Source organism: Halichoerus grypus, chromosome 6, assembly GCF_964656455.1.
Source record: "Halichoerus grypus chromosome 6, mHalGry1.hap1.1, whole genome shotgun sequence".
Classification (NCBI taxonomy): domain Eukaryota; kingdom Metazoa; phylum Chordata; class Mammalia; order Carnivora; family Phocidae; genus Halichoerus; species Halichoerus grypus.
In genome coordinates, this window is record NC_135717.1 from 169,889,654 (window position 1) to 169,917,002 (window position 27,349).

Here is a 27,349-nt window from a genome sequence, read left to right on the forward strand (position 1 = left end):
CAGGGGACACTTTCCTCATGAAGCCTCTGTTCTAATAAGGGAGACAGTCACAATGGGTAAATACAGATTGTAAACAATAAAATATCTGTAGCATCAGTTGGTGCCGTGAGGAAGAACAGTCTGGATTCATAGAATGGCGGAGGGGCCGTTTTAGAGTGGTAGGGGACGACCTCTCAACATTTGATGGGATGAAGTCGGGGATTTGGGAGGGAGTATTCTGCTTGAGGGAATAGGGATGCAAAGGCTTTTGTGTCTGGGGAGCACCAAGGAGGCCAGCGTGGCTGGAGTGGAGTGCATTGGGGGGAGTGGGGGTAGCCAAGGTCCAAGGGACCTTTGTGGACCCTGGCGTGGACTTTGGATTCTATTCTGTGTGCTGTGAAACTCAGTGGTTTTTAGGAAGGGCTGTATTTTGGAGGAAGAGCTGGTAGGATTTGCGGGTGGATCAGATGTGGGATGCATGACTGAGGAAGAAGAGTCAAGAAGGACTGCAAGGTTTTCAGTTGGAACAACAGCAGTGCCCTTTACTGAGATTAGGATCTCTGGAAGAGGAACACATTTGGGGCTGAGAGAATCAAGAGTTTGGTGTTGCCTATGCTCTTCTGTACTTAATTATAAAAAGAAAATCAACTTGAAATTAAATTTTTTAACTTAGAAATCTTGAGCAACTACATCTGCAAGATCACAGGTGCTGGCTCTGTATTTTTTCTAATATATGTAATAAATGCCCCCATTAAAATAAAACCATCCATGAGGCCATCACGTACAACCATCTCATCCGCCGTCAGAATGTGGCCCAGCTGCTTCAGCCACAGTAAGTGCTCCACAATTATTAGTAGCCCCTTTAAGAATGTATTAGGACTATATTTGTGATGAAAACATAGAGAGCCTTTGATGAAAACCCTGCTGGGAGAGGTGGGGGCCAGGAGTTGAGCTGGTCCCAGAGGAGTGGGGAAGGAAAAGGGGGTCATTCAGAAGGACAGAGATGGCGGGAGGCACTGGGTATTTTAAGCTTTTTGGAGAGAAAGAACAGCTGCCCCCCCACCCCCACCCTGAGCCATCTTCCTGGGGGCATTATTCTCTCATTCTGAGCTTCCTTTTTGCCTCCAAGGAATTCGGGTGCTTTCAGCACAAAAACACTCAGCCTTTTCATACTATAATTTGATATTCAAGCTGTGGCCTGAACTTGGAACCATGCTTTGTCCACTTTTGCTGCCCAGGAGTTTGAGATGAATCTCTGTGGGGACTGTTATAGACTGTTATTCTGTGACATGGTCACATAATGTGTATGAGGTTGCTAAAGGGTATGTGCATACGGAGGTTGTAACACCGTTCACCACTTAGGTTGCAATTGGATCACTATCAATACTTTTCATACCAAAATATGAATTTTGGGAGCTCCCTCACACAATCAAGTCAAAATTAGGCTTTTTTTTTTTTTTTTAAGATTTTATGTATTTATTTCAGAGAGTGAGTGAGAGAGAGAGCGAAGCAGGGGAGAGGGGCAGATGGAGAGGGAGAAGAAAGCTTCCCGCGGAGCAGGGAGCCCCACGCGGGGCTCGATCCCAGGACCCTGAGATCATGACCCGAGCCGAAGAAGGCAGACACTCAACCGACTTGGCCGCCCAGGCGCCCCCAAATTCGGCATTTTGAAACAGCCTTCTTGCTTACCCTATTTTGTGTTCAATTTCGGAGAAATAATTTGGAACTCATCAGAGAAAGTGGTGCAGGCTCACTGTGGAGTGTATTTCTGCAGCTCTGTGACGAGGCTATGTGAGCGCGAGGCGCCCCCTTCTCGGCTCCGGGTGCGGGTGCTGAGGCGCCCATCGCCACTGCTGCTGGCAGGCCTGGCATTTGTGGGCGTGGGAGGAAGTATGCATCAGTGAGTGCAGGGGTGAGGAAGGGGGTGGCTTGTGTGAATAGGAAATACGTGACCTTTCTGAAAATTGTTCCAGAAATGTGGAGGAAGGAAGCAAGAGACTTGGCAGTGGGGTGGAATCAGCGGGGGAGGGTTGGTGTGGCTAATCCCCAATGGAGGCGAGAGAGCTGGGGCAGCAGGATGGCTGCTCACCCAGTCACAGCAGCGTCAGAGCGATTTCGGGGCCATTGCTGACGTCAGGGAAGACCGAGGACTCTCCCACTCCCGCCTGGGCAGAACCTCCTGGAATTCTCTGGCCACTTGCCATTGAACGTCTGAGGTGCTGTGGGGACTGCATTCTAGGCAGGGCCTCCCACTGAAGGAGCACTCATAACTATATGAGAAATTGTCCATATATCTTTGGATCCAAGACACCATTAATTATAAGGACCCGTCATTATTTTATATACTACTAAGAAAAAACACTTTGCTAATTAACGTGTAACACATCAACTTCAGATATTAAAAGATTGAGAATACACGTCTTGGAATCAGCAAAATAAGTAGCTAATTAACAGTACTAGGCTATAAAAGAACAACAACACAACAACAACAAAACAGGGACCCCTGGCTGGCTCAGTCAGAAGAGCGTGTGACTCTTGATTTCAGGGTCGTGAGTTTAAGCCCCACGTTGGGTGTAGAGATTGCTTAAATGAATAAACTTAAAGAACAAAAACCAAGAAACCAATACCAAACTATAGCATGAAAGTTGCCAAAACACCAGATGGTTAATGACCAGTATGTCTCGTGAACCACTAGGATGGATTTCTCAGGGAAGAGGCCCTGCAGGCTTGGGTCGTTATTTTCCCAGAGTGTGCGACACGTACAGTGAGAGGGTTTGGTGTGTGCTGGCATAAAACTCATTGTTATATATCACACAGGTTATTTGCTTTTCAGCTGTCTTTCAAACTCTGATGAGATCAAGAGAGAAAGACTTGGTTTGGTCCTGGTATGTCCTTAACACCTTTCTGATTCTTGCTAGTCTCCTCCCTGTTTTTGTTTTTAAGATTTTATTTTTAAGTAATCTCTACCCCCAGTGTGGAGCTTGAACTCACAACCCTGAGATCAAGAGTCACATACATGCTCCACCCACTGAGCCAGCCAGGTGTCCTAACCCCGCTTTTTTTTTTAACAGAGAGAACAGGGTTCTGGCTCAGAGTCTAATGCAGGCAGTAGGTTCAGCTAGAATTTAATAATCTTGTTTTCATTTTTTATTATCTTCAAGATACAGCAAGTGATACTGGTTTTCTACTTATAATACCGAAAATGTTTACATTCAAAATGAAGTCGTTTGAGTAAAAGAAAATGTGGCAGTGTAAAGAAAAAATATGAAGGGGGTAATTCCTTGAAGATAGTGAACAGCTGGTTGAGGTTTGGGAAACATGGGCCTCTGGCGCTGGTTGGATCTGAGCAGGGCCTTTGGAGGTGGACAGGACTCGGAAAGACAAGGAAAGGGGAGGGAGGCCTTGTCTCACCATGGATACTTTTTAATATGATTTTGGGTAATTTTTTCTTATTTCTCCTTTATCTTAAGAGCCAGTCAAGTCCAATTGGCTAGGAACTTTAAGTTTAAAGAGTGTCAGTGTGAAATAAGTAGGACTTTGCTCAGCAAGTTTAATGTATATAAATAGTTGATTTAAAATGTGTGCCTGTTCCTGTGGCTGCACCTGTGGGGTGAGTAGCCTCCTTATTTGAGGTCCCCAAAATACATTTGGCCTTTCAAGTAGAGCAAACCTTTGGTAGAGGTGTTACTTCCCCCCTGTGCTGGTGTGGACTCCTCCTGCCAGAAGTAGGTTAGCTTCCCACGCTTGTTTGTTCTGGTCACAGTTTTTTAGAAACCATTTAGAACACTGTAGAGAAGGCCTTAGCTGTCCAAGACAGACAGCTGAGTGAGATTGTTAATCTTCAAAGGGTAAGATTCAAAATTATGTCAACAGGCTGGAAGGCTGAGATGAAAGCATTAAGATATAATCCAGCTAATGTAAATTTAGGTTTAAAGAAATCCTCTATGGGAGTGTGGTTGGGGGAGACTGACTGGAGAGAACCTCAGAGGACAAAGACTTTGTGATTTTAGTTGACAGCAAGTGGGGATTTTCATGTGGAGGCTGGATGCCGATCTTTTCTTTAAGTGTATAAAGACTCTTGGTTTTTGTGTCTTGATTTTTCTATCCTACCACCCTACCGATTTATTTGAGTTAATTTTAACATTAATTCTTGAGGTTTACTATCCTGTCAACTGCAAATAGAGATAACTGTACTTCTCCAATTCTTAAGCTCAGCTTCTTTTCTCTTACCTAATTGTGTGGGTTGACATCTCTAGTTCAATGTTCGGTAATGGAGAAGGTGGGCATCCTTGCTGTGTTTCTGATCTTAATGAGAATGCCTCTGGTGTTTCCCCACTAAGATGCTGGCATTAGTGCCGACTGAAGTACATATAATGGCGTGTTAACTATGCATCGACTACTGTTTTCTTGAGTGTTATTATTGGCAATGGACAGAGACTGTCCTTAAATAAACAGCACTGGAGTCCATACCTGTTGATCTGAAAACCAGTTGCTAGTTAATCAAATATTATACAGTTGACCCTTGAACAACATGGGTTTGAACTGTGCAGATTTACTCATATGCAGATTTTTTCTATGAATACAGTACTGTATTGTGTATGTTGTTTTCTTCAGAATTTTCTCTTTTTTTTAAGATTTATTTATTCAAGAGAGAGGGAGCGAGTGCGTGAGCAGGTGTATGGAGGGAGGGGCAGAGGGAGAGCAGAAAGAGAATTTTGAGCAGACTCCACACTGAGCATGGAGCCTAACACAGGGCTTGATCCCAGGACCCTGAGATCATGATCTGAGCCGAAACCAAGAGTCGGATGCTTAACCGACTGTGCCACCCAAGGGCCCCATTCCTTATGATTTTCTTTCTTTTTTTTTTTTTAAGATTTTATTTATTTATTTGACAGAAACACAGCGAGAGAGGGAACACAAACAGGGGGAGTGGGAGAGGGAGAAGCAGGCCCCCTGCTGAGCAGGGAGCCCGATGCGGGGCTCGATCCGCCCGATGCGGGGCTCGATCCCAGGACGCTGGGATCATGACCTGAGCTGAAGGCAGACGCTTAACGACTGAGCCACCCAGGCACCCCTCCTTATGATTTTCTTAATATTTTCCTTTCTCTAGCTAACTTTATTGTAAGAATTCGTTATATAATACATATGACATACAAAACATGTCAATTAATTGTTTATGTTATTGGTAAGGCTTCCAGTCACCAGTAGGCTATGTCAATAGTTAAGTTTTTGGGGAGTCAGAAGTTGCATGTGGACTTTAGACTGTGCAGGAGGTTGGTGCCCCAACCCCAGCGTTGTTCAAGAGTCAACTATATTTCCAAAATATTGCTAGCTCAACATTATGAAAATCAGATTTCAAAAAGAGCACTTACCATTGTAGAGGTGGCCAGGCACTAGTCATAAATATGGAAGAACAAGATGGTTGTAAGTAGATTGACCACTGTCATATAGTTTTTCGGATTTGGGAGGGCTTGCTCTTCCCACACGAGCTGAGTGTGGCTGCAGCGGTCCGGGCAGCATCACTCCTGGTAGCAATGTCATGGGCGCCATCGGGAAATGCTTTCAGATGAGTTGTCCCTGTGCCCTGAAATGCGGACGCGGCCAGTTCCTCGGTCATCTGTTCCGGTTTGTTTCCTTCCTTCCTTGTAAAAGACTCTTTCCTTAGTGTTTTTTGTAGCCTATCTCAATGTCAAGTGGGCCCATAAGTTGCTTGGGTAATATTTATTTTTTGCTGGAAAGTATGAATTTGTTGGAAAGATTCGAGTCCCTGGAAGCCTGTCCCTGTCCCTTGTGGGAGGTAGGGAATGGCAGAGGAAGCACCACGGTTGCAGCGCCGATGCAGGTTTTGCATCCAGGACGACACATTTGTATTGTTCATCTTCTATTCGAGGACAAGTTCAATCCATCTTAATCTCATCTTTAATCACAGACAGTGATTAAGTTAATCACTTTCTATACTTTAGAAAGTGTAAACATCTGTTGCTGTGCTTTATTTTAAAAGATTTATTTATTTATTTGACAGAGAGAGAGCACACAAGCAGGGGGAGCAGTAGAGGGAGAGGGAGAAGCAGGCTCTCCACTGAGCAGGGAGCCCAATGCGGGGCTCGATCCCAGGACCCTTAACCGCGTAACCGGCTGAGCCACCCAGGTGCCCCTTCTGCAGTGCTTTAAAATAGCTGTGATACTTTGGGGTGCTGAATATTGGTCTCTTGACCCATCTTTTCAGGAGGAGGACGTGGGACACACCTGACTAGGGAGATGCTTTTGTGCTTAATGTCATGCTTAATCTCATTTGAGTTGGAGGCAAGAGACAGACCCTAGAAAAAAGAACTTCTTTTAGAAACTTATTTGCCAGGTTGCCTTTGTGAGGTCTCTGACAATGGTGGTACATTAATCAGATCTAAGACCTAAGGGATAATTGGCACAAAGCAGTTCATTGAAAAATAATTAATTCCTTGGCAGTGAACTCTTTTCAGTGGCATGGAAAGCCTTACCCTGTTCCCACCCAGGCACACATGTATGAACACCGTAGCAAGCCACTTTCCCCTCTGGTTACTGCAGAGGCCACGCTGGCCTTCTTGGACCTCCTTAAACCTCACACACTTACTTTTCCACTTCAGGGTCTTTGCACATGCTGTTTTCCTCTGCCTAGAAGGCTCCTTTCCACTTTTCTGAAATGGTCACTGCTCCATAATCATTTGGGTCTGGCTCAGAGGTCGCCTCTTCTGACCATTTCATCTAAAAGAGCCCTCACCATCACTGTCTGTCCCCTTACCCTAATTATATATATTATATGGCACATATCCCTGTCTGAAATAGCTTTATTTATAGTATTACATGTTTGAGGTTTCTCTTTGACTAGAAAGGAGGCTTCAAACAAGGACCCTCAGTCGTTTTCTGCACTGTGGCTCCAGCACCTAGAATAATGCCAGCCTTTTGTAAATGCCCAGTAAATGTTTATTGAATACGTGTTTGTATTAGTTGAATGTACTCTAATTGCATAATGTCATGTGAATTCCAAAGACTTAATTAAGGTAGTTCGCATTTATATTAAGAGAGACATTTATACTGCTTTCAAATGAGACAGGTCAGGATTCCAGCTAGAGGGGTGCCTGCGTGGCTCAGTCCGTTGAGCGTCTGCCTTCAGCTCAGGTCATGATCCCAGGGTCCTGGTATCGAACCCTACATCAGGCTCCTTGCTTAGCGGGGAGCCTGCTTCTCCCTCTCCCTCTGCCTGCTGCTCATGTGCTCTCTCTCTCTCTCGCTCACTCTCTCTCTCAAATAAATAAATAAAAATTTTTTTTTTAAGATTTTATTTATTTATTTGACAGACACAGCGAGAGAGGAAACACATGCCCTACATACCTGGTGTCCTCAGAAGCTGAGCAGAATTTCAGCTCTTGTTGCTGTTTCTTTTCCACAGCTAGGTTTCGGTCACATTTTCTGTTTTCGAAGGCTACTAATAGGCATTAGTGGTTTTTCAGACCTTGTGGTGACATCTTGTGAATAAGTCTTATAAAGAAGTAAGTAAGATTAGGGGCACCTGGGTGGCTCAGTCATTAACCGTCTGCCGTCGGCTCAGGTCATGATCCCAGGGTCCTGGGATTGGGCCCCACATCGGGCGCTCTGCTCGGTGGGAAGCCTGCTTCTCCCTCTCCCAGTCCCCCTGCTTGTGTTCCCTCTCTCGCTGTCTCTCTCTCTGTCAGATAAATAAAATCTTAAAAAAAAAAAAAAAAAAAGACATAAGTAAGATTAAAGACACACCATGTTGATGAATTGCAAGATTCAGCACGGTGAAGATGTCAGATCTCAAATTGATCTGTAAACAGTTCCAGTCAAAATCCCAGCAAGATTTTCTTGTAGATACAGACAAGCTAATTTTAAAATTTATAGAGAAAGCAAAGGAACTAGGATGACTGAAATAATTTTGAAAAAGAATGAAGTTAGAGGCAACCCACTACCCAATTGTATAATATAGATTATAAATAAAATGTAGATTTGATAATAGAGATTTTAAATATAGATTTATAAAGCTATGGTAATCAAGAGCATGGAATTGGTGGAGGGATGGACACATGGATCCATGGAACAGAGTGGAGGACAGAGATAGACCCACACAAGGACGGCCAGTTAATTTTTTTTGAAAGAGGTGCAGAGATAATTTAATGGAGAAAGGGCAGTCTTTTCAACAAATGGTGTTGGAACAATTGGATATCCATATGTGAAACAAAAAAAAACCTTAGACCTAAACTTCCTGCCTTATACAGAGATTAACCCCAAATGGATCACAGGTCTAAATGTGAAACTGTGAAACTATCAGAAGAAAAACTTAGGTCTCTGTGGCTGGGGCCAGGCAGACAGTTATCAGAACACGAAAGCGTGCACTGTGAGAGAAAAAGCTGATAAAATGGATTTCATCAAAACTAAAAACTCTTGGCCTGCAAAAGATACCAAAAAGCAAATAAAATAACAAGCTACAGGGGCACCTGGGTGGCTCGGTCGGTTAAGCTCTGACTCTTGGTTTCAGCTCAGGTCATGATCTCATGGGTTGTGGGATCGAGCCCTGAGTCGGGCTCCCCACTCAGTGGGGAGTCTGCTTAAAAGATTCTCTCCCTCTGCCCCTCCCCTGCTTGTTCTCTCTCTCTCTCAGAGTAAATAAATCTTGCAAAAAAAAAAAAAAAAAAAGAAATAACAAGGTACGGACTGGGAAAAAATATTTGCAAATCACATGTCCAACAAAGGACTTTATCCAAAAAACATAAAGAGCTCTCAGAACTCGACAGGTGAAAAAACAACCCAATTAAAAAATGGACATAAGAAAAAAAAATGGGCATAAGACTTAAAACAGACACTTCATCAAAGATGTGGCGATGGCAAAGAAGCACATGAAAAGATGCTTAACACCATTATTAGCCACCAGGGAAATGCAGATCAAAGCCCTGATGAGTTAGCACTACCTACTTCCTGGAATGTCTCCATTTAACAAAGGAGACCCTACAGTGGTGAGGATGCGGAGCCCCTGGAACTCTCCTTGTGCATTTATTGGCGGGAGTGCAAATGGTATACCACTTTGGGAAACGGTTGGCAATTTCTTACAAAATTAGACAGCCATCTCATCCCTCCTCTAGAGATGTGAAAGGTCATGTTCACATGAAAACCTGCCCATGACTGTTCATACCGGCTCTCCATAATTGCCCCAAACTGGAAACAGCCCAGATGCCCTTGAGTGGATGAGCGGATGGGCTTCTGCATCCATCTGATGGAAAACTCTGTGATGAAGGGACAAACTTGCTGCCACAGCAACTTGTGGCGGGTAGCTTTGAGGCATGGTGCTGAGTGAGAGGAGCCCATCTCAAAAGGTTATGCCCTTCGAGACCTGGAGTGGAGTGGTGGGTGCCAGGGGCTGGGGAGGGGGAGTTAGTGTTCAATGGGGACAGAGTTTCAGTTTTACAAGATGGAAAGAGCCATGGGGATGGATGGTGGGGCTGGCTGCACAACACTGAATATTTAGTACCCCTGAACCATACCCTTAAAAACGGTTAAGATGGTGAATTTTGCTATATGTGTTTTCTCACAATAAAAAGAAAAAAAGTCATGTACTGCCTAATTTCACCGAAGATATTTTTTTTTTAAGATTTTATTTATTTATTTGACAGACAGCGAGAGAGGGAACACAAGCAGGGGGAGTGGGAGAGGGAGAAGCAGGCTTCCTGCCGAGCAGGGAGCCCAATGCGGGGCTCGATCCCAGGACCCTGGGATCATGACCTGAGCCGAAGGCAGACGCTTAATGACTGAGCCACCCAGGTGCCCCTCACCAAAGATGTTACTGAGAAGACAACGTAGTGGCCTAGCACAGGGCTAGGGGAGGGTGTGGCTACAAAGGGGTGACACAAGGGTCACAAGCTAACCACAGGCCTTTTGCATACCTGACTGCAAAAGCCCATCGAAGTGGTTTCACAGCCTTCTTAGAAGGCTCTGCTACCTTGCGAGCAATCGCGCACAATGGCCATGCCTGTTTAATATTTCAGTACAGCATCCGATGCAAACTTTGTCCTCCTTGCAGGTGACTTTTGATTCTCCCAGTTGTTTCGGTTTCCTGTAGTTCAGCCCGGGGGTCCTGGGAATGCCCCTGTGAACTGGGCTGACACTTGGGTAGGGGCGGCTCTGGGGAGGCTCTCAGTGAGAAGCAGTGGATTGCACCTGGGCCCTGTGTCAGAGTTGTTTCTGGGGCTTAAAAGATGCAGACGCTCCGAATGAACTGCGAGGAGATTTAGGCAGTTCAGAATCTGTGTTTGGGCCAGGCCTGGACAGTTGTGTGTGTGCGCCTGCGCATGTGTAAGGTTCTAAGCTCCATGGTGATGATACTGAGCAGTCTGGTTTGAGATCCATGGGGTAGAATGGCAGTCAGACACAGGCAGGCCGGAGTGAGGGAGCCGGGTGTAGTAGGAGTGCATGGGAGGGCTGTCAGTCAAGCCCCGGCTGGGGGTGGGGTGGTCTTCCTGAAGGAAGACTTCCTGGAGGCGGTGACTGCTGAGCCAGAGTCCCGAAGGCATGGAGAATTGCTAGACAAGGATAAGGAGTCTGTTCGTGCAGAGGGAAAAGAGTGCGGTGCTGGGGGCCTTGTATTGGTGGAGAAGGATGTGGCACGGAACAGATGGAAGAGGTCACCGGAGCAGAGCAGGGAGCAGGGGCAGAGGCCCCAGCGGCATGCGGCATGACGGAGGCTTGCTCGCAAAGGCCGTTTCTCCAGTGCCATCCGGGCCGCCTGAATCAGTCACCTGGAGGATCTGCTGTTGCTGGTATCCGGGGCCCCACCAGAATCAGCCACTCTGGGGGCTGGGCCTGGAGACCTCCAGTTAGAACCAGTGCCCGAGGGGCTGGTGTAAGAGCCACAGCGGCGAGAGGTGGGGAGCTACCAAAGAGCTTTCTACCAAGAGTTTGCTGCACCCGTGTGTCTCACTCATGTTTTGTAACCCAGCTCATGCTTGGAAACCACTGCTGGGCCTTGAATTTGGGAGCTCTAGGCTTTTCTACGTTTCCTGGAGAAAGACATTGTGGACTACCCATAAAAACATGCAGACCCTTCTGTAGGTGTTTGTTCGTACAAGCATTGTTTTCCAGGAGGAAGTGGAACCTTGTCCACGGGGCTCTGGGGCCACTAGTTTTTGTTGGGGAAGAAGGTGAGGGCTCTGTCCTGGGGGAGAAGGTGACACTTCTCGGTCTCCTGGTGTCCTTCTCAGGAACAGCAACCAAGCTGGACAGATGACCTGCCGCTCTGCCACCTCTCTGGCGTTGGTTCGGCCTCCAACCGCAGCTACTCTGCCGATGGCAAGGGCACCGAAAGCCACCCACCGGAGGACAGCTGGCTCAAGTTCAGGTGAGCATGCCGGCAGTGTCCCCCTGGGCATTGGAAGCAGGTTTGTGGGCAAGAAAAAGCCACAGTTTTACACCTCTCTCAAATGGGGCTCGCCACTGAGATGTGGGAGGTGGCACCTGCTGCTGGCCCTTGCACAGCTGGACCTCACACCCACCCAGGGCCTGCTACCGTGGGGGCGGGAAGTGTCCCAGAAGGCCATGCCCGCGGGGAAGGAAGGTCAATGTGGGGAGACTCAGGTGGGCAGCTGAAGCCACCGCTGCCGTGTCTTTGGTCCCCCACAATCCTGGCCCGCCTCCCCTCCACTTGGGAACTGGTGTCACTCGTCTGTAAGCCCCCAGTCTCAAGCTGCTCCCCCCCTCTCTCTGGCAGGAGTGAGAACAACTGCTTCCTGTACGGGGTCTTCAATGGCTATGATGGCAACCGAGTGACCAGCTTCGTGGCCCAGCGGCTGTCTGCCGAGCTCCTGCTGGGCCAGCTCAGCGCCGAGCACAGCGAGGCAGACGTGCGGCGCGTGCTGCTGCAGGTAATGATGCTCGGCCTGGCTGAGCGGGTCCCCCGGGAGCTCAGCCTGGCAACTGCAAAGTGCTAGGTTAGCTAGGCTTGGTCTGAAGATGCTGCCGGCTCCTTCTCCTGCAGAGGAACCCGCTCTGGGAGCCTTTCCCGGTGGCAGGGTGTGAGGAGCGTGATGGCTGTGGGGCCTAGAATTTAAAGTGGTAAGGGCCCCGGGCAGTGAGGAAGTTTAGGAGCTATTTACTGCCCTGTAACTTAAGGAGCAAGGATCTTATTTTTATTTTATTTTATTTATTTAAAGATTTTATTTTATTTATTTTTAAAGATTTTATTTATTTATTTGAGAGAGAGGGCACAGAGGGAGAGGGAGAAACAGACTCCCTGCTGAGCAGAGAGTCCAGTGCGGGACTCAATCCCAGGACCCTGAGATCATGACCTGAGACAAGGGCAGATGTTTAACTGATTGAGCCACCCAGGCGCCCCAAAAGATTTTATTTTATTTATTTATTTATTTATTTTTTAAAGATTTTATTTATTTATTTGACAGAGAGAGAGAGACACAACGAGAGAGGGAACACAAGCAAGGGGAGTGGGAGAAGGAGAAGCAGGCTTCCCGCTGAGCAGGGAGCCCGATGGTGGGGCTTGATCCCAGGACCCCGGGATTATGACCCGAGCTGAAGGCAGACGCCCAACAACTGAGCGACCCAGGCGCCCCGATTTTATTTTTTTTTTTAAGTAATCTCTACACCCAACGTGGGGCGTGAGGCTCGAACTTACAACCCCATGATCAAGAGTCACATGCTCTTCTGACTGAGCCAGGTGGCGTCCTAAGGAGCAAAGATTTTAAAAGCCCACTGTGGCATTCAGCAATGCCAGAGGCCTGTGATCGAGGTGAAAGTTCATGGAGGCCCTGTTGGAGAGCCCAGTGCTATGTTACATGGACAGTAACAGGAGATCCTGGATCTGAGGACCTGAGTCATGGCGTCAGGAGGCCTTGCCGGGGGTAGGTTGCACTTAGAAAGACTGCTGCCCCGCAGAGGTGTTCCAGGTGGGTGTACGGGCCATAAGCCGGTCCCGTACCACACTTGTAACAGTGCAGTGAGTCGTGCCCACCGATGGAGGAAGTGGCCTGGTGAATTCAACTGGCCAGCAGCTAAGAGGTTTGTCCCCTCACAGGCCCAAAGAATGGCAGTTTCCGGCCTTTGGTTTGGGAGCATAATTTGCAATTCAAAACAGTGCATTTTGCAAGCACTCCAGGGGCACAATGCCCCTTCTGGAGCTCAGGCCCTTGTGGTCACAGCTCCCCCAAGACTGGAAGGGATAGCGGACCAGAGGGGCCCATTAGGCCAGGGAAGAAGGAGTATGGAACAGTGGAGCAGAGGGTCGGAGAGCTGGTGGAGTTGTCCTCGGAGTGGAGGGTTGTGCTTGGGAGCCCCAAATATGTGGTGACTGGGATTCAGGCAAGGGAATCCACCTGGAGGTTAGAGACAGCCCCTGGTATGCTAGTGTTTGCGTGTGCTCGAGTGCGGGTGACCTTCGTCACCCTGGTGCCCTCCAAACTGGAACAGCCCAGATGGGTCGGCCTTGCCTGTGAAAGTCACCCCACTGCCATTGGCCTGACCAAACCGCCAGCCTGTGAGCAGCTGCCCGTGAGTCGGTAAAACTATGGACGAGAGGCTTGTCGTGGGCAGCCGTGCACGGTGCAGCCATTTGTCCTGAGCAGGCCGAGCCGACCCCGCCATGCCACAGTCGGGGGTGCTGCCATCCATGAGGCGCACGGACCCCCTTCGCTGTCCCAGCTCGCCGGGGCCTCAGGCAGTGGTGGCTCTGTCACCGCTTCCCCAAGGTCCGTGGGCAGGTGGCTGAGGAGCGCGGAAGCCGCATCCTCCTGCAGTTGGGAAAGACCTGCCCTGCTGAGTTTAGCCCATTCCCCAAGGGACCCTTTCCGCTGTGGCAAATTGCCCTCCGTAGCGGTGTTGAGCCACTGCCGGGAGCCGTCCCTGATCTCTGATATCATGAGGAAAGTGAGTAGGGCAGCCCCAGTCCGTGAGGGCCTCGGTTGCTAACAGCCCATGAAGGAGCCAGAATCCGAGGTTCTGAGGGCGTGCAGCCGTCTGGGCCGGAAGCCCACAGGCAGCCAGGAGGGGCCGTGGTTAGTCCGTCGTCCCCAGGACGCCTAGGCCACCTGGAAGAAGGAGCCAAGGGAACAAGGGAGCGGGCTTGCTTGCTTTCTTTTTTTTTTTTTTTTTTAAGATTTTATTTCTTTATTTGACCAAGAGAGCGAGAGACAGAGAGAGAGCGAGCACAAGCAGGGGGAGCGGCAGAGGGAGAGGGAGAAGCAGGCTCCTGCCGAGCAGGGAGCCCGACGTGGGGCTCGATCCCAGGACCCCGGGATCATGACCTGAGCCACGTTTAACTGCCTGAGCCACCCAGGTGCCCCGAGCCAGCAGGCTTTCAAGCTCGAGCTCGCTGTGGAGCTTCTCCCTGCTTTGCTGGTGCCTGGATCGAGAATGGAGGAGAGTGTGGTGTGTGTTGCCTCCGAAGTGTGAGGAGACACAGGGCGTGGCGGGCTTGCCCTAGTGTGGTGGGAGGCTGAATAGTTCACAGTTGGTGTTTAACCTCGAGTGGAATTTCCCAGCCTTTACAGGACCAGTTAAGGCCCTTGAATTTTATGTGGGACAATAGCCCCACCTCTGTGTTGCAGGTGGATCCCATCCCATGGAGGTTGAACGCCTTCTATATCTTGCCTGTTACGCCTTGTCTTTTAAAGGGTGCCCCTCACTGATCTGGGGAGGGGTTCCCAGGAAGTGTCCACAAGAGCAGTAAAATGTCTTTATGTCTTTATGTGTCCCAGTGGGTAATTAGAGAAGTATACGGATGGTTGTCTCCTGGAGGAGGGACAGGCCCCAGGGGATGGCTGGGTCCCTGGGGCAGGGGCTTGGGCAGCTGCCCCTCTCAGAGGTCAGGGCCCGGGATCCAGATCCTGCTGTTGGGGCTGGGGCATGCCAGGAGGTGACAGCATCCACAGCACCTGAGCCAAGACCTCTAACTTGGGTCCTGGCCATCTTGAGAGCAAGTCATGAAGGGTCCTTGACCTCCGGAGCTACCCAGAGAGGCCTATGGGTCATCTCAGGAGGGTTGCAGGCCACCCCTCCGTGGGTACCCAGAAGGGGCCCAGAAGCCTCCGTATCCCCTAGGGCCCCTCCATTTGGTTCCTGGCTATAGGGGCAAACAAGATTTGGGCTTAAATCTGAGTCAGGAGAGGCGGAGCATCTTCCTCCTTATCTCCGAGGGCTCCCGAGGCTTAGGGGATCTCTTCCTCAGAGCCCACCGCCTTTTTGATTTTGTCTGTCTCCTGCCTCTGTGGCTTGACACCTTTGGAGGCCCTGTGGCGCCAAGTCCGGGGGTCCTCTAGGGTGTCTCTAATAAAATGGGTCCTTAGTACCTTGGGTGGTTTGTTTTGTTTTTTTAACCAATTATGAATTTTAGAGCTGTTGGCCAGGCTAGCCAGACTGACCCATCTCAGCCGCTGCAAAGAGCGGCTCGGAGCCAGTTCAAAGTCCCGTAAGAGTCAGTCAGCACCCTTCTCCCCACTTTGAACAAATGTTTCTAGAAGATCTTGCATTGCCAGCCTGGTATAGTTACCGGCCTCCATTTCCGGGCCACGCTGGTCATCATTGGACATTGTGGTGCGATGGAAGGTAGCCAGGAACACCTGGGACGGAGGTTGTCTCCTTCCCGACCCGTGCCGCCGCCTCCGGCTCTGGGGTGGCCCGGTATACGTCCGGGGAGGCAGCTCCTCCGGTGCAGCGCTCACCAGTGTGTCCGGGAGGGCCCCGCGGCCCCAAGAACGTAGCAGCAACAGCTGGGCCTGTTACACCGCGGCGCTCAGGGAGGCCTGAGCCGTTTCAGCAGAGCTTTCCAAGAGCCTAGTAGTTTTGCAGCCTCTGGGGACTGGGGAGGAGCTGGTAGCGTGTGCTCAGGGGCCCTGCTTTTAGTGAGGATTCGTTCTGGTGTAGCACGCCAGGGGCGGGACTCCCAGCATGCCCTGGGGTTGGGGGATGATTTGTGACAGCAGGGAACACAACAGAGAAGGCGCTGACCCGGGGTGCCGGGATGCCCCTGGTGGAGTTGTCTGTGCCACCGGTTAGGGCGGGCCGCCCAAGCTCGGCGGGCCCAGCAGCCAGCCTCCTTTTCCGGCACTAATCTAGGGGAACTCTCCTCGGCTCCCGGGGGCCGTGTAGCCTGCGCCCCTGCTGGGAAGGAGGCAGAACCCTACTGTCCTAGTTAGCTCACTGGGGCTCGGCTTTCACCTGCGATTATAACCAGTCACCTCCAGACCAGACACCCAGTGGGGTCTCATTCAGAGACGAATGGGAAACATCTGCCTCAGATCGGGGCTTGCTGGCCGGTCTCTGCGGGGGAGCCTGACCTTTCACAGCACGAACAGTTTAGGGTGGGCATTTGTAGCAGCACCCGGCGTGGTGCCAGGCGACACCGCGGACGGCCAGCAAGCAGTGGTCCCTTCCCGGAGAACCGGATCAGTCTGGGGGAGCAAGTTAGCAAGCCGTTCGCAGCTCCCAGGCATCATGTAGGACAGACTGCCCCCACCCCCAAGCCCATCCTTGTCACCAGTTGCGCTGAGAAGCCAGAGCAGGTATATTGTATAAAGATGATGTCATGAGGTTGGCAGGTAGCCCCCTCAGCCTCCAGGCACCCCCTCTGGGGACGGGAGACCCACAGGACTGCTCTGACCGAAGGTGCAATCCCACCTGCCACAGATTTATTATTACTTACAGATCCCAGAAGCAAGAGGGCGCCATTGAGCGGGGGTGGGTAGGTGGACAGTCCTCCCTCCCAGGTCAGGAGCCAGCACGAGATAAAGAGCAGGGTGGCAAGCACCTGTTACTAACAAGGTGGTTGGGGTGGAGGTCACTACTTTTCATAGCCTTAACTCTACGTGGTTATTTTAAAAGGTGCCCCAGGAACTGCGAAGCAGGAATTTTTGGTGGGACTCCTGAGCTCGGGCCATTATCTAAGTGTCCAGACTCTGGTTAGGAGCAGGGCTGTCACCCTGTCAGACATGTAGGCAGCCACTCAAAGGCAAAGTTGTTTTTCTCAAAAGTTGTTCCCGTCACACAGGGGCTCTCCACATCCCCAGAGTCCAGGACCAGGCAGCCAGCTGCAGTCCTTCCCCATAAGTGGCAGGGTGGGCTCTGGAGGGATCCTCCTGGGGAGAGGGGCGTCAGGGATGTACCTTGGACAAAGGGGTGTGGTGGGAGAGGGCTGAGCTCTGGTAGGAACGGTAATTTAGGGTGATCCCTTTCATCCAGGTGAGGCTTAGGTTCTCAGCCTCTTGGGGCTGCAGGCAGCCCTGGGCCTTGCCTCCTCACTTCGGGTTTGCTGGGACTCACTGGCCAGTTCTGCTTTCTGCTTGCTGATGTTCTGGAGGTTTTCCTCCTGGCATCTCTTTTTGGAAGCACGTCCAGAGGCACTTAGTTTTCGATGAGAAGGATGGATTCCTATTCCTCGAAAACAGTGTTCCCGGCCGTTTTCCAGCCTTAGCACCTGGGCCAGAGGGCCTCCGTGGCCTCAGGGCCCCGCGCCAGTGATTCTCGGCTATTTCCCCCACCCCTCTACCCCCTGAAAGGCAGCAGTGTGACCGGCTGACGGGCAATTGACCGGCAGGATGTAGTGATGATACGAGGTGTCATTGCCCTTGGCTCCCGCTGAGCCAGGTGCTGGGTGCGCAGGGTGGATTATCTCAGTCCCCCCCCCAGAGCAGCGCTGGTCTCCTTCGTGGGTGAGATGGAGACTGCCCGGCGGACAAGTGGCAGAGCTGGGATTCACCCCAGGTGGCCTGATTCCAAGCCTTGCTCGGAACCTCTCCGCAGGCTCCTGCCTCTCTGGTCTCTGCAGTGCTACCTAGAGGGCTCCAGCCCCATGGGGCTGACGTCTCTGTCCAGCACGGCTCTGTGGGAACCACAGGCCTCGCAGTACCACGTGTGAAGCCCCTACCACGTGATGCGTGCAGTTCGTACAGAATTTGTCACTATTTTTTTTAAGATTTTATTTATTTGAGAGAGAGAGAGATAGCAAGAGAGAGCAGAGTAGGAGGGAGGGGCAGAGAGAGAAGCAGGCTCCCCGCTGAGCAGGGAGACGTGGGGCTCGATCCTGGGACCCTGGAATCATGACCTGAGCCAAAGGCAGATGCTCAACCACCTGAGCCACCCAGGCACCCCCAGAATTTGTTACTATTAATAGACATTTCAGTATCTGGTGACAATGGTATTTTGAACTGGCCTTTTCCCTGACACCCCTCCCTGTCCTCTGTGCCTCCAGGCCTTCGATGTGGTGGAAAGGAGCTTCCTGGAGTCCATCGATGACGCGTTGGCCGAGAAGGCGAGCCTCCAGTCCCAGCTGCCAGAGGTAATCTCCCCAGCCTGCTCCCCCAGGGAAGCACCCCAGGGCCCAGCTTTGCGAGGAGCAGGGACTTAGCTGCCATGTCACTCCCCAGCCATTGACATGACTGGGCCAGAGAGGCAGGAATTAGGGGGACAGTTCCTGACTGAGGGACTGGGCAACAGTGCGTTTGCAGAGCCCCCGCCCCCCCGCCGAGGGGCCTCCCTGGCCCACTGTGGGCAGCTTCACTCGGGCTCGGCATGGGGGTGGGCAGTGAAGGATGTGAGAAAAGGCCCTTCCAGCTCAGTCCTCGACCTGAACCTGTCCATAGCCCTCATCACCCACCCCCCACATCAGCCACCAGCACTTCCAGAACCGACAGGACGAGTAAGGTCATGTCTGGCCTTCGTGCGAGAAGCCTGCCCTTGAGCTGCGGTGCGGCTTCATCCCGGCCAGGCCCTCGGATCCTTGCCTTTTAAGGGAGGGACAGCTGGTGAGATGGTCTCCGAGGACCCAGCCTGCTCTGACCCCCTGATGATGGCCTGTAGGGTGTCCCTCAGCACCAGCTGCCTCCTCAGTATCAGAAGATCCTCGAAAGACTCAAGGTACTGGAGAGGGAGATTTCGGGAGGAGCCATGGCTGTCGTGGCGGTCCTGCTCAACAACAAGCTCTACGTCGCCAATGTCGGTGAGCCACCTACCTGTCCCAGGGCGGGGAGTGCTGGGCGAGAGATCAGCCTCAAGGCCTGTGTGTTCTTTGGGCAGTCTGCTTCCCAGACATGTAAGCCCTCCAGCCCGTGTCTCCTGAGGCCATGGGGTCCGTTTCCCTATTTCTGCACAGGAATGCCCCAGTCCCAGTGCGGGGAGTTAGCGGTACCGGCTAGGAGGCAGGCCTCCTGGCTGTCGTCCCCACTCTGCCCCAACTGGCTATGGGCGAGTTGTGTCCCCTCTCTGGGTCACCTCAGTGGCTTCCTCTCCTGGAAGAGGTTGCCTGGCTGTGGAAGACCCACTCGGCATCCCAGGAGGGGTGGCGAGATGGGCTGGGTGAGGGGCCATAAGGATATTTGGATTTGTGGGCAAAGAAGAGGCCATCTAGGAACCCAAGGTCTTACCCACAGGGTGCAGATTACTGTAGGAGTGGTGTAGAGACCCCACTGATAATGTCTCTCTTTTCCTTAAGATTTCATTGTGGACAAAACTCAAAAATGTGAAAAGATAGGGTGAAAAGCAGGGAGTGAACACCCGTGTGCCCATCCCCCAGCCCCAACAGTCACCTCCTCGAGACCAATCTCATTTCTTCTCCAGCCCTTTGTCCCCGTGAACCCCAGACATCATGTCATGTTATCTCTTTGTAAATAGTTTAGTACGTCTCTCTAGAGAAAAGGTCTCCTAGTAAAAATCATAATTATCCTAGGATGACACTGGGAAAGTTTAACCTAATTCCTTAATATCATCAGCATGCCCTGACTGGTGACTCACCCCAGTGGTCTAAGCCTATTTTCTTTGCTCGTTTCAAGGATTTCCCTGTGTGAGATGCCTGCCTCCTCTCTCTCTCTCTCTCTCCGCTCAACACGTCTGTTCCTCCCCGTATCCTCCCCTTATGCAGACTTGGCTCAGCTTCTCAAATTCTCCTGCAGGTACAAATCGTGCCCTTTTATGCAAATCCACGGTGGACGGGCTGCAGGTGACCCAGCTGAACGTGGACCACACCACAGAGAACGAGGACGAGCTCTTCCGCCTCTCTCAGCTGGGTGAGTCAGGGTGGGGCCGACCCCCATGGCTCACCCTCTGTCCTCTTCTGGGGGCCGTGTAGGGAGAGGAGTGAAGTGCTCAGGCTGTGACCTTGGGCCTGGGACCAGCCTGCCTGGGGTTGGATCCCAGCTCTGCCCCTTACTAGCTGGTGATGTTCAGAATTTTGGAAGTTTTTTGTGCCTCAGTTTCCCCATCTATAATGAGGATCGTAGTAACACCTGCCGCAGGGCATCGTGAGGGTTAAGAGTCCTTATATGTAAAGTGCTTCTAAGAGTACCGAGCATGCAGTGGGTACTATGATTGCTAGAGACTAAGAGGCCAGAGAAGTCCCAAGGTCACAGCCACCACGGCGTAGCCGTTCCCTCCCTGCCCAGGGCCCTGAGGGAGGGGGCGTTCTGATGGGGCTGGGCACTGAGGACGCTGGGGCGCTCCGTGTGAGCTGCTCCCTAGGGTGCCCTGATGTGACTTCATTTTCCGTTCAGAGGGTCTTCTTTGCCTTGTTTTGGGGGCTATGTCTGTATGCAGTTCTTTTCGTTCTTCATGATGAACAGGATCTGGGATTGTCCTGTTCTCCCTCTGGCAGGTTTGGATGCAGGAAAGATCAAGCAAGTGGGGATCATCTGTGGGCAGGAGAGCACCAGACGCATCGGGGATTACAAGGTCAAATATGGCTACACTGACGTCGACCTACTCAGGTAGGCAGCCGGCCTCGCTGCCCCGTTTGTAAGGCCAAGAGGGTCTGGGCAGAAGCAGATTTTAGGCTCTAGGGACAAAAAGATGCAGTTGAGGTAGTTGAGAGCCCAAGAAGACTTTCCTTCCTCCAGAGAGGTTGGTGTGTGGCCCTAGACCCAACAGGCCGGGAGCGGGCGTTCCGTAGAGCTGGGCTGGCAAGGGGTCAGGTTGGGGAGCTGAGTCAAAGCCGAGGGCAGCAGCCAGTGCCACAGGGCCTGACAGGAGTGACCAGCGTCGGCACGGGCCGCCAGGTGTGGATAGGGACGGCCCGCAGGCCTGCTCATCCGTGCTGCCTGTGGCTGGGCCCGGGGCAGAGGTGCAGGATGAAGTGGACACGGCCCTCCGAGGACACTTCCCTTCCGGGTGCCACCCAGGGCTCAGGGCAGCAAATGGGCAGCAGTGATGATTGTGGGCCGTTACTGTACCAAGCCTGTGCCCAGCTCTTTACACACAGTCTTACTCAGTCCTCACTCGGGCCCTGTGAGGTAGGTACTGTTGTTGCCCCAAAGGTATGTTCATCTGAGGAAACAGACGCAGGGACATCAGGGAGCCTGCCTGGTCACAGGGCTGGCAGGGGCTGAGGCAGGACTGGAACCCAGGCATCCTGAATCCAGAGCAACGTCCTTAATATTGATTGGGAAAATAGACATGGGGGGGGTTCGTGTGTGTGTGCGCAGTATGTGGTGTGGTGTGTGTGGTGTGTGGGAGGGTGTGGGATATATGTGGGGTGTGTGCGGTGTGTGGGGGAGGGGTGGGGGGTGGGGGGCTTGGGGGGGTGTGTATGTCTGTGGTATGTGGAGGGGTGTGGCATGTATGTGTGGGGGTGGTGTGTGTGGTGGGTGTATGCGGTGTGGGGGGGTTGTGGTATGTGGGGGGGGGTGTGGTTTGGGTGTATGGGGTGTTGGGGGGGACCGGGAGGTGTGTGTTGCCGTCACAACCAGAGAGAGCTATGGGGGGTCATACCAGAGTCCCCAGCATCGGAGCCAGACTCCTCATGGCCTAGAAAGCATGGTTACCACTCCTTACTCTCACGAGATTTAGGCAGTTGAGTTTGGAAACTTTTGTCTCTAATTTGTGGGGTTCTGTTTGCTTAATTGGAAAGTACATATGTGGTTCAAAACAATTCAAATAGTGCCAAGGATACACAGTGAAAAGGAAGTTTTCCTCCCACCCCGAGCCTGGACTCCTTCCCCAGAAGCTGCTGGTCTCTCCCGCATCCTGCCCCGGAGCTCCTGTGCGCATGTGTGGGGGGGGTGTTTGCGGGGGGAAGCCCTCTTCCCAAAACACCCACTGGGCTGGCCTACCCTTTCCAGCGCCCTGCACCCCCCTCGATTCCGGATGGATGCTGTCCTCCCCCCTGCGCGGCGCAGGGTAGGCTGGTGGCGCTCTCTGAAACGGCTCCCGGGGGCCCGGAGCAGGCCTGCAGCGGCGCTCGCCGGCCCCTACTCATGGGCTCCCAGGATATTTCCAGACTCTGCTCTTCCAAGCGCTGTTGCCAGGAACGTCTTAGACTTGCCTCCGCGTGCGCACCTGTTGGCGCTTTGTGACGTTCTGGCTCTGCTAGCCCCTCGGTGAAGGGTCCCCGCGCCCCCGGGGAGTGGCCGTGGGGTATGCGTGGGTACTCGTTCTGGAGGAGCCTGGGAGAAGTGGGCTTCTAAAAGTGATCCCCACCCTCGTGCTGTCCCTCCTGCCACCGCACGGGGGCTGTGGACAGGGGATGGGGCCCGGGGCCAGCATCAGGCACCGACCCTCACCGTCCTGACCCCAGCGGCCCCACTGGCTCTCCGGGCCCTCAGAGCTTTACGTTAGGAGCCACCCTCAGAAGACAGGTCTGTTTTTCTGGTCTTCTCTTTCCTCTGTTTCTTTTCCTCTTGTCACATGTGTATTTTACTTTACATCCTGGGTGGATTCTTGCCTTCAGCAGAAGAAATGTCCCCTGGGGCCCTTCCAAGCACAGCTCTCCCCACGCTCTCTTCCCACAGTGCCGCCAAGTCCAAGCCGATTATCGCGGAGCCCGAGATCCACGGTGCGCAGCCCCTGGATGGGGTGACTGGCTTCCTGGTGCTGATGTCGGAGGGGCTCTACAAGGCTCTGGAGGCCGCCCACGGGCCCGGGCAGGCCAACCAGGTGAGCCCGGCCCGGGCAGAGCGCCGCCAGCCAGCCCGCAGCGCGGTGTGCTCCCCTGGGGACCCAGCCAGCCCTCCTGCTCGCTCCACGGTGCTCAGGGACCCAGAGCTCCGGTTCTCAAATGCCCTCACCAGACAGCTTCTGTGCGTTCAAAGCTGGGGGAAGAAAATGTCCAGCGCTCCGGGAATACCCATCCCACCCAAGAGCTGTGCTTGTTCTGGGCTTGAAGCAGGCTCTGTCCCCAGGACCCCAGGAAGTGAATTTCCAGGGGCACATTGCTCTGGAGTGTGTCTGAGAAGGGCCCTGGTCCAAGGAGGAGAGCCCAGAGGGTATGGCCTGAGCCTGAGCCTCCCTCCGCCTCCCCTCCCCTCCCCTCTGAGCTGCACTTGCTCACAGCTTGCTCCTCCTCTCTGACACAGGAGGTGATAATATCTACCTTTTTGGGATTGTGATGAGGACGAGGTGTGATAAGCCTGGGTCCCCTGCCAGTGGGAGCCGCTTATTTTTCCAATGCTGAGAGCACACGTGTCAGACAATTGTCCCTAACGCTATGGCTTCGAGACAGTCACCTCAAGGATGATTTTGAAGGGAAGCTACCTTTTCCTGACCTTGGATAGTGAATTCAGGTTGTGTGTCTCCTTCCATTTGTGCTTCCTGTAGGAAAGTAACTTTTTCTGCTTTGTCCTCTTTTTAATTAAAAATTAGGAAGAAAATGTTTCATGTGCCTGACTCCTGATAACCCCTGTTCAGGGTTTTTCATCCATTTTGTCTTATCGTTCCTGCCAGTAGCCGTGTAACCCAAGAGGCAGGGGCTCACTGCCACGTCAAGTTAGGGAACTTGGGGCTCATGGAGTTCAGGGGCTTGCCTGAGGTTCTGAGGTGACGGCCGGTCAGTGATGGACCTGAGCCCACCCCAGACGGGCTCGGGTCATCTCCTGTGACCTGCCCCAGCTCTCCTACCTCCAAGAGACTCAGGCCAGCCGTCATGTGGAGGATTTTGTGTTTGTGTTTGTGAACTTACTGTCAGTGTGATTTTTTTTTTTCTTTTCCTTGTTTTTGGTCTTTGCCAAAGAATTATCCAGTGGCTTTTGCTGGGTTCTAGAGTAAACTGGAAGTGGACTTCTCTGAGGCCTGTCTTCATTCTATATTCCCTATTTCTAACAAAAATGGTGTAATGTAGCCTACAGTAAGTTTGTTCCAGGAAAGGAAACTTGATAATAACAGCAATTCGTACCAGGCTTTTTCGTGGTCTCCAGGGTGCCCTCCCACTGTGCAATTTAATCCTCCTCATAACCCAGCGAGGTGGATATTATCCCCCATTTTATTGGTGTGGAAGCCAACAATTGGAGAGATCACAAGGTCACACCTTTTCTAATGAGAAAGTTCCAGAAGAATTATCCTGAATACCTTGAAGAGCTCAGATTACAGGCTTGGCTGGTGAAGACTTCCTTCACCTGCTTGGCTGATGCCCCCCAAGCATCTGGATTCAGCTCTGAAGTCATGGGCCGCAGTCCTGGGCGCCCCCTCCCTGTTCCTCACCAGGTTTTGCTCCCCCTTCCCCCCAGGAGATCGCCGCCATGATCGACACCGAGTTCGCCAAGCAGACTTCCCTGGATGCCGTGGCCCAGGCCGTGGTGGACCGGGTGAAGCGCATCCACGGGGACACCTTTGCCAGCGGCGGCGAGCGTGCCAAGTTCTGCCCGAGGCACGAGGACATGACCCTGCTGGTGAGGAACTTTGGCTACCCGCTGGGCGAGATGAGCCAGCCCACACCGTCCCCGGCCCCAGGTACGTGCGCAGTGTAGACGGGGAGCCACCTGAGGAGGCCGGCTGGGACCAGGCTTGGGGTGAGCCTTGCTGCCTGGAGTAGACGTGGAGCCAGAGGCCTGGCTTGGAACCGTTCTAATCTGGTCTCTCTGACTTTTAAGCTTTCTGATCTGAGTTTGTTGTTGGTTTTTTTTTTTCCTTTTGCCTGTGAAATGAGGATCCTAGCACCTGCCCGGCAGACCTCCTAAAGGCCTGAGTGCGTGAACAAGCGCTTTGCCAAGCCACAAGGCCACATAATAAGGATGGTAGCCGCCACTGCTTGGGTGTCTGCTGGGTCCACGGAGTTCCCTGAGGCCTCCTGAAAACCCTAGGTGCAGGTGGCTCCCCCTTTTACTGAGGAGCTGAGGCTCTGGAAGGAAGAGAGGGAGGCGAGGTTACACATGTGGACAGAGGGTCCCCCGAAGCCTGGCTCTGTCCCTGGGCCTTGTCGGGGGTGAGGCCGAGACGCTTTGTTTTCTGCCTTTGTAATTCTGTGATCAGGTTGCTCAGGAAGAGAGGTGCTGGTCCTTTTCTGTTTCTCTCCCAGGGCCGCTCAGTGTCGAGACCATCAATTCCTAGGGGCTGTGTTTCCTTTTCTTTTTTCAGACAAGCAGGGCTTAGCACACAAGCAATGGATTTGTTTCCCCACGGACACCAGGGTCACCCGATTTTCTCTAACTTGTTTTTGCAACCAGATTTTTGCTGGGCCAACCTCAGCTTACCCCTGGGCTGAGAGCACCGTGGGAAGCCTGGCAGTAACCCTTTCCTAGAGGCAGCTCAGCGCATACTCTCCTCCTGCTTTAAGTACCACTGGTGCTTTGTTGCTGAGATGAGCCCCCCTCCCCCAGCTGCCACCTGGAAGAGTCTGCCCTGAGACAGACACCCCTTCACTGTCCCAAGGGGCGGTGTTGGGAGCCAGGCCTGGCCGCTGCCCACCTACTCGGCCCCTCAGACACTGCCCCCAGCAGGCCCCACGGCAGCCCTGTTCCCAGCACCCCAGGGATCCCCCCTCAGCCACTCCCTGCGGCCCACTGCTCTCTTCCTCCCCAAGCTGCAGGAGGACGTGTGTACCCCGTCTCCGTGCCGTACTCCAGCGCCCAGAGCACCAGCAAGACCAGCGTGACCCTCTCCCTCGTCATGCCCTCCCAGGGCCAGCTGCTCAATGGGGCCCACAGCGCCTCCACCCTGGACGAAGCCACTCCCACCCTCACCAAGTAAGCCCTCACCCCGCCCCCAGCTTCCTGCAGGCCTGCCTCCTGGGACAGCCTGCCTCCTGGGACAGCCTGCCTCCTGGGACAGCCCTCAGTACCTGGACAGCAGTGGCCAGGGCCGAGTCCTGGGGTCGAGTGATGTTGGGTGAGGTGCGCTGGGGTCCTGTGCCTCTCACATCCCCCAGCTCCATCCCTGGGGGTCCTCCCCAGACCCGGAGGCAGGAGGAGGCAGCCCTGCAGGTTCCAGCAGCTCACTGAACCCAGACCTGGGAGGGGTGGAGGTTCGGGGGCAGAGTGGGCGAGGCAGGCTGGGAGGAGATAGGCCTCTAATGCAGACAGCCTGCTGTTCGTGCTTTCCCGTGGGTCCCACAGATTCGTTTTCCTTTAATGGGAAGGTTCTCCTGTTCTTTTCTCTTTTCCCATCTTCTCCCCATCTCGGAGCCTCCCCGGTGGCATCCACGCTTGGCGGACATTGTTTGGCCTGTGGGTGCTCTGACTAAAGCGTCCCAGTTTAGCTTTACAGTGAGTCGTCTAGTTTAAGGCAGGGGGGAGGGGCGGAGGCAGCAGGAGGCCCAGAGCCTAGGGGTGCGCCGACTGGCCCCCCTCCTCACTGCAGACCTGCCTCACAGGTCTGTGTCCCTCCAGCCCCTTCCCTTCTGTGGAATGTCCACCCCCCCAACCCCACCACGCCAGGGGACGGGGATCTGGTTTCCACATTCCAGCCCTGCGCAGAATAATAGGGATGCCACACCCAGCCCACTCAGAGGATGTGGCCGATTGGAAGGGCCGCCCAGGAGGGAGTGGTGCTGTCGGCCTCTGCCTCCCAGGGGGCCTTCTGGCTCCCTGCCCCCATTGCCACCAGAGCTGCTGCTGCTGGGGGCCAGCGGGGCCTGCCAGGCAGCCGAGCGGTGGGCATCCTGAGTGCAGGGCTGCCCGGAGGAAACCACCAGCAGTGTCCACAGAGGCAGAGCGGGACAGCAGGGGTCCCAGGCCAGGCGGGAGAACCAGCCATCCTGCCGCACCTCTGCTCCTGGGGCCCCTAAACGGCCCTTCCCTTCGGCCTGTGTCTGGGTGTTAGGTGGGCCCCGCTGTGGGTGGGCCAGGGCTGGGTGCTGGGCAGTGTTGGGTGTGGGGCGGCCGGCTAGCAGGTGCTGCCCGGCTGTGAGGTGCTTTGTGACAGAGCCGGGTGCCCAGGGAGCTCTGACGACAGGGGGCCTGTCCCACCCAGCCAGTTTTCGGGGAGAAGAGCCCTTGCCTGCCTGTGGTCAGTGGGATTTGGAGAGGCTGGAGTGGACCACCTCTAGCTCAGCACTGCTCTGAGGGAGATGGATGTTCTGTGTCCGATACTGTAGCCGCTGGGATGCGTGGTGATCAAGCCCTTGAACCGAGTGATCCGTTCTATTAAATTCTAGTTAACTTAAGGAGCCATATAGAGCTAGAGCTTGGAAAATACG

General features: G+C 53.0%; 1 protein-coding gene across 1 annotated transcript in view; it reads left to right on the forward strand.

Annotated features, from left to right (window-relative positions):
* TAB1 (TGF-beta activated kinase 1 (MAP3K7) binding protein 1) overlaps positions 1-27,349 on the forward strand; it is a 31,652-nt gene that overhangs the window by 2,506 nt on the left and 1,797 nt on the right. The window contains exons 2-10 of the mRNA XM_036078593.2: positions 11,220-11,356; positions 11,726-11,879; positions 18,209-18,295; positions 18,817-18,955; positions 19,905-20,018; positions 20,603-20,714; positions 22,734-22,878; positions 24,444-24,666; positions 25,736-25,898. Coding sequence (XP_035934486.1) covers positions 11,220-11,356; positions 11,726-11,879; positions 18,209-18,295; positions 18,817-18,955; positions 19,905-20,018; positions 20,603-20,714; positions 22,734-22,878; positions 24,444-24,666; positions 25,736-25,898 — 1,274 coding nt within the window. The remainder of the gene's footprint in view (positions 1-11,219; positions 11,357-11,725; positions 11,880-18,208; positions 18,296-18,816; positions 18,956-19,904; positions 20,019-20,602; positions 20,715-22,733; positions 22,879-24,443; positions 24,667-25,735; positions 25,899-27,349) is intronic.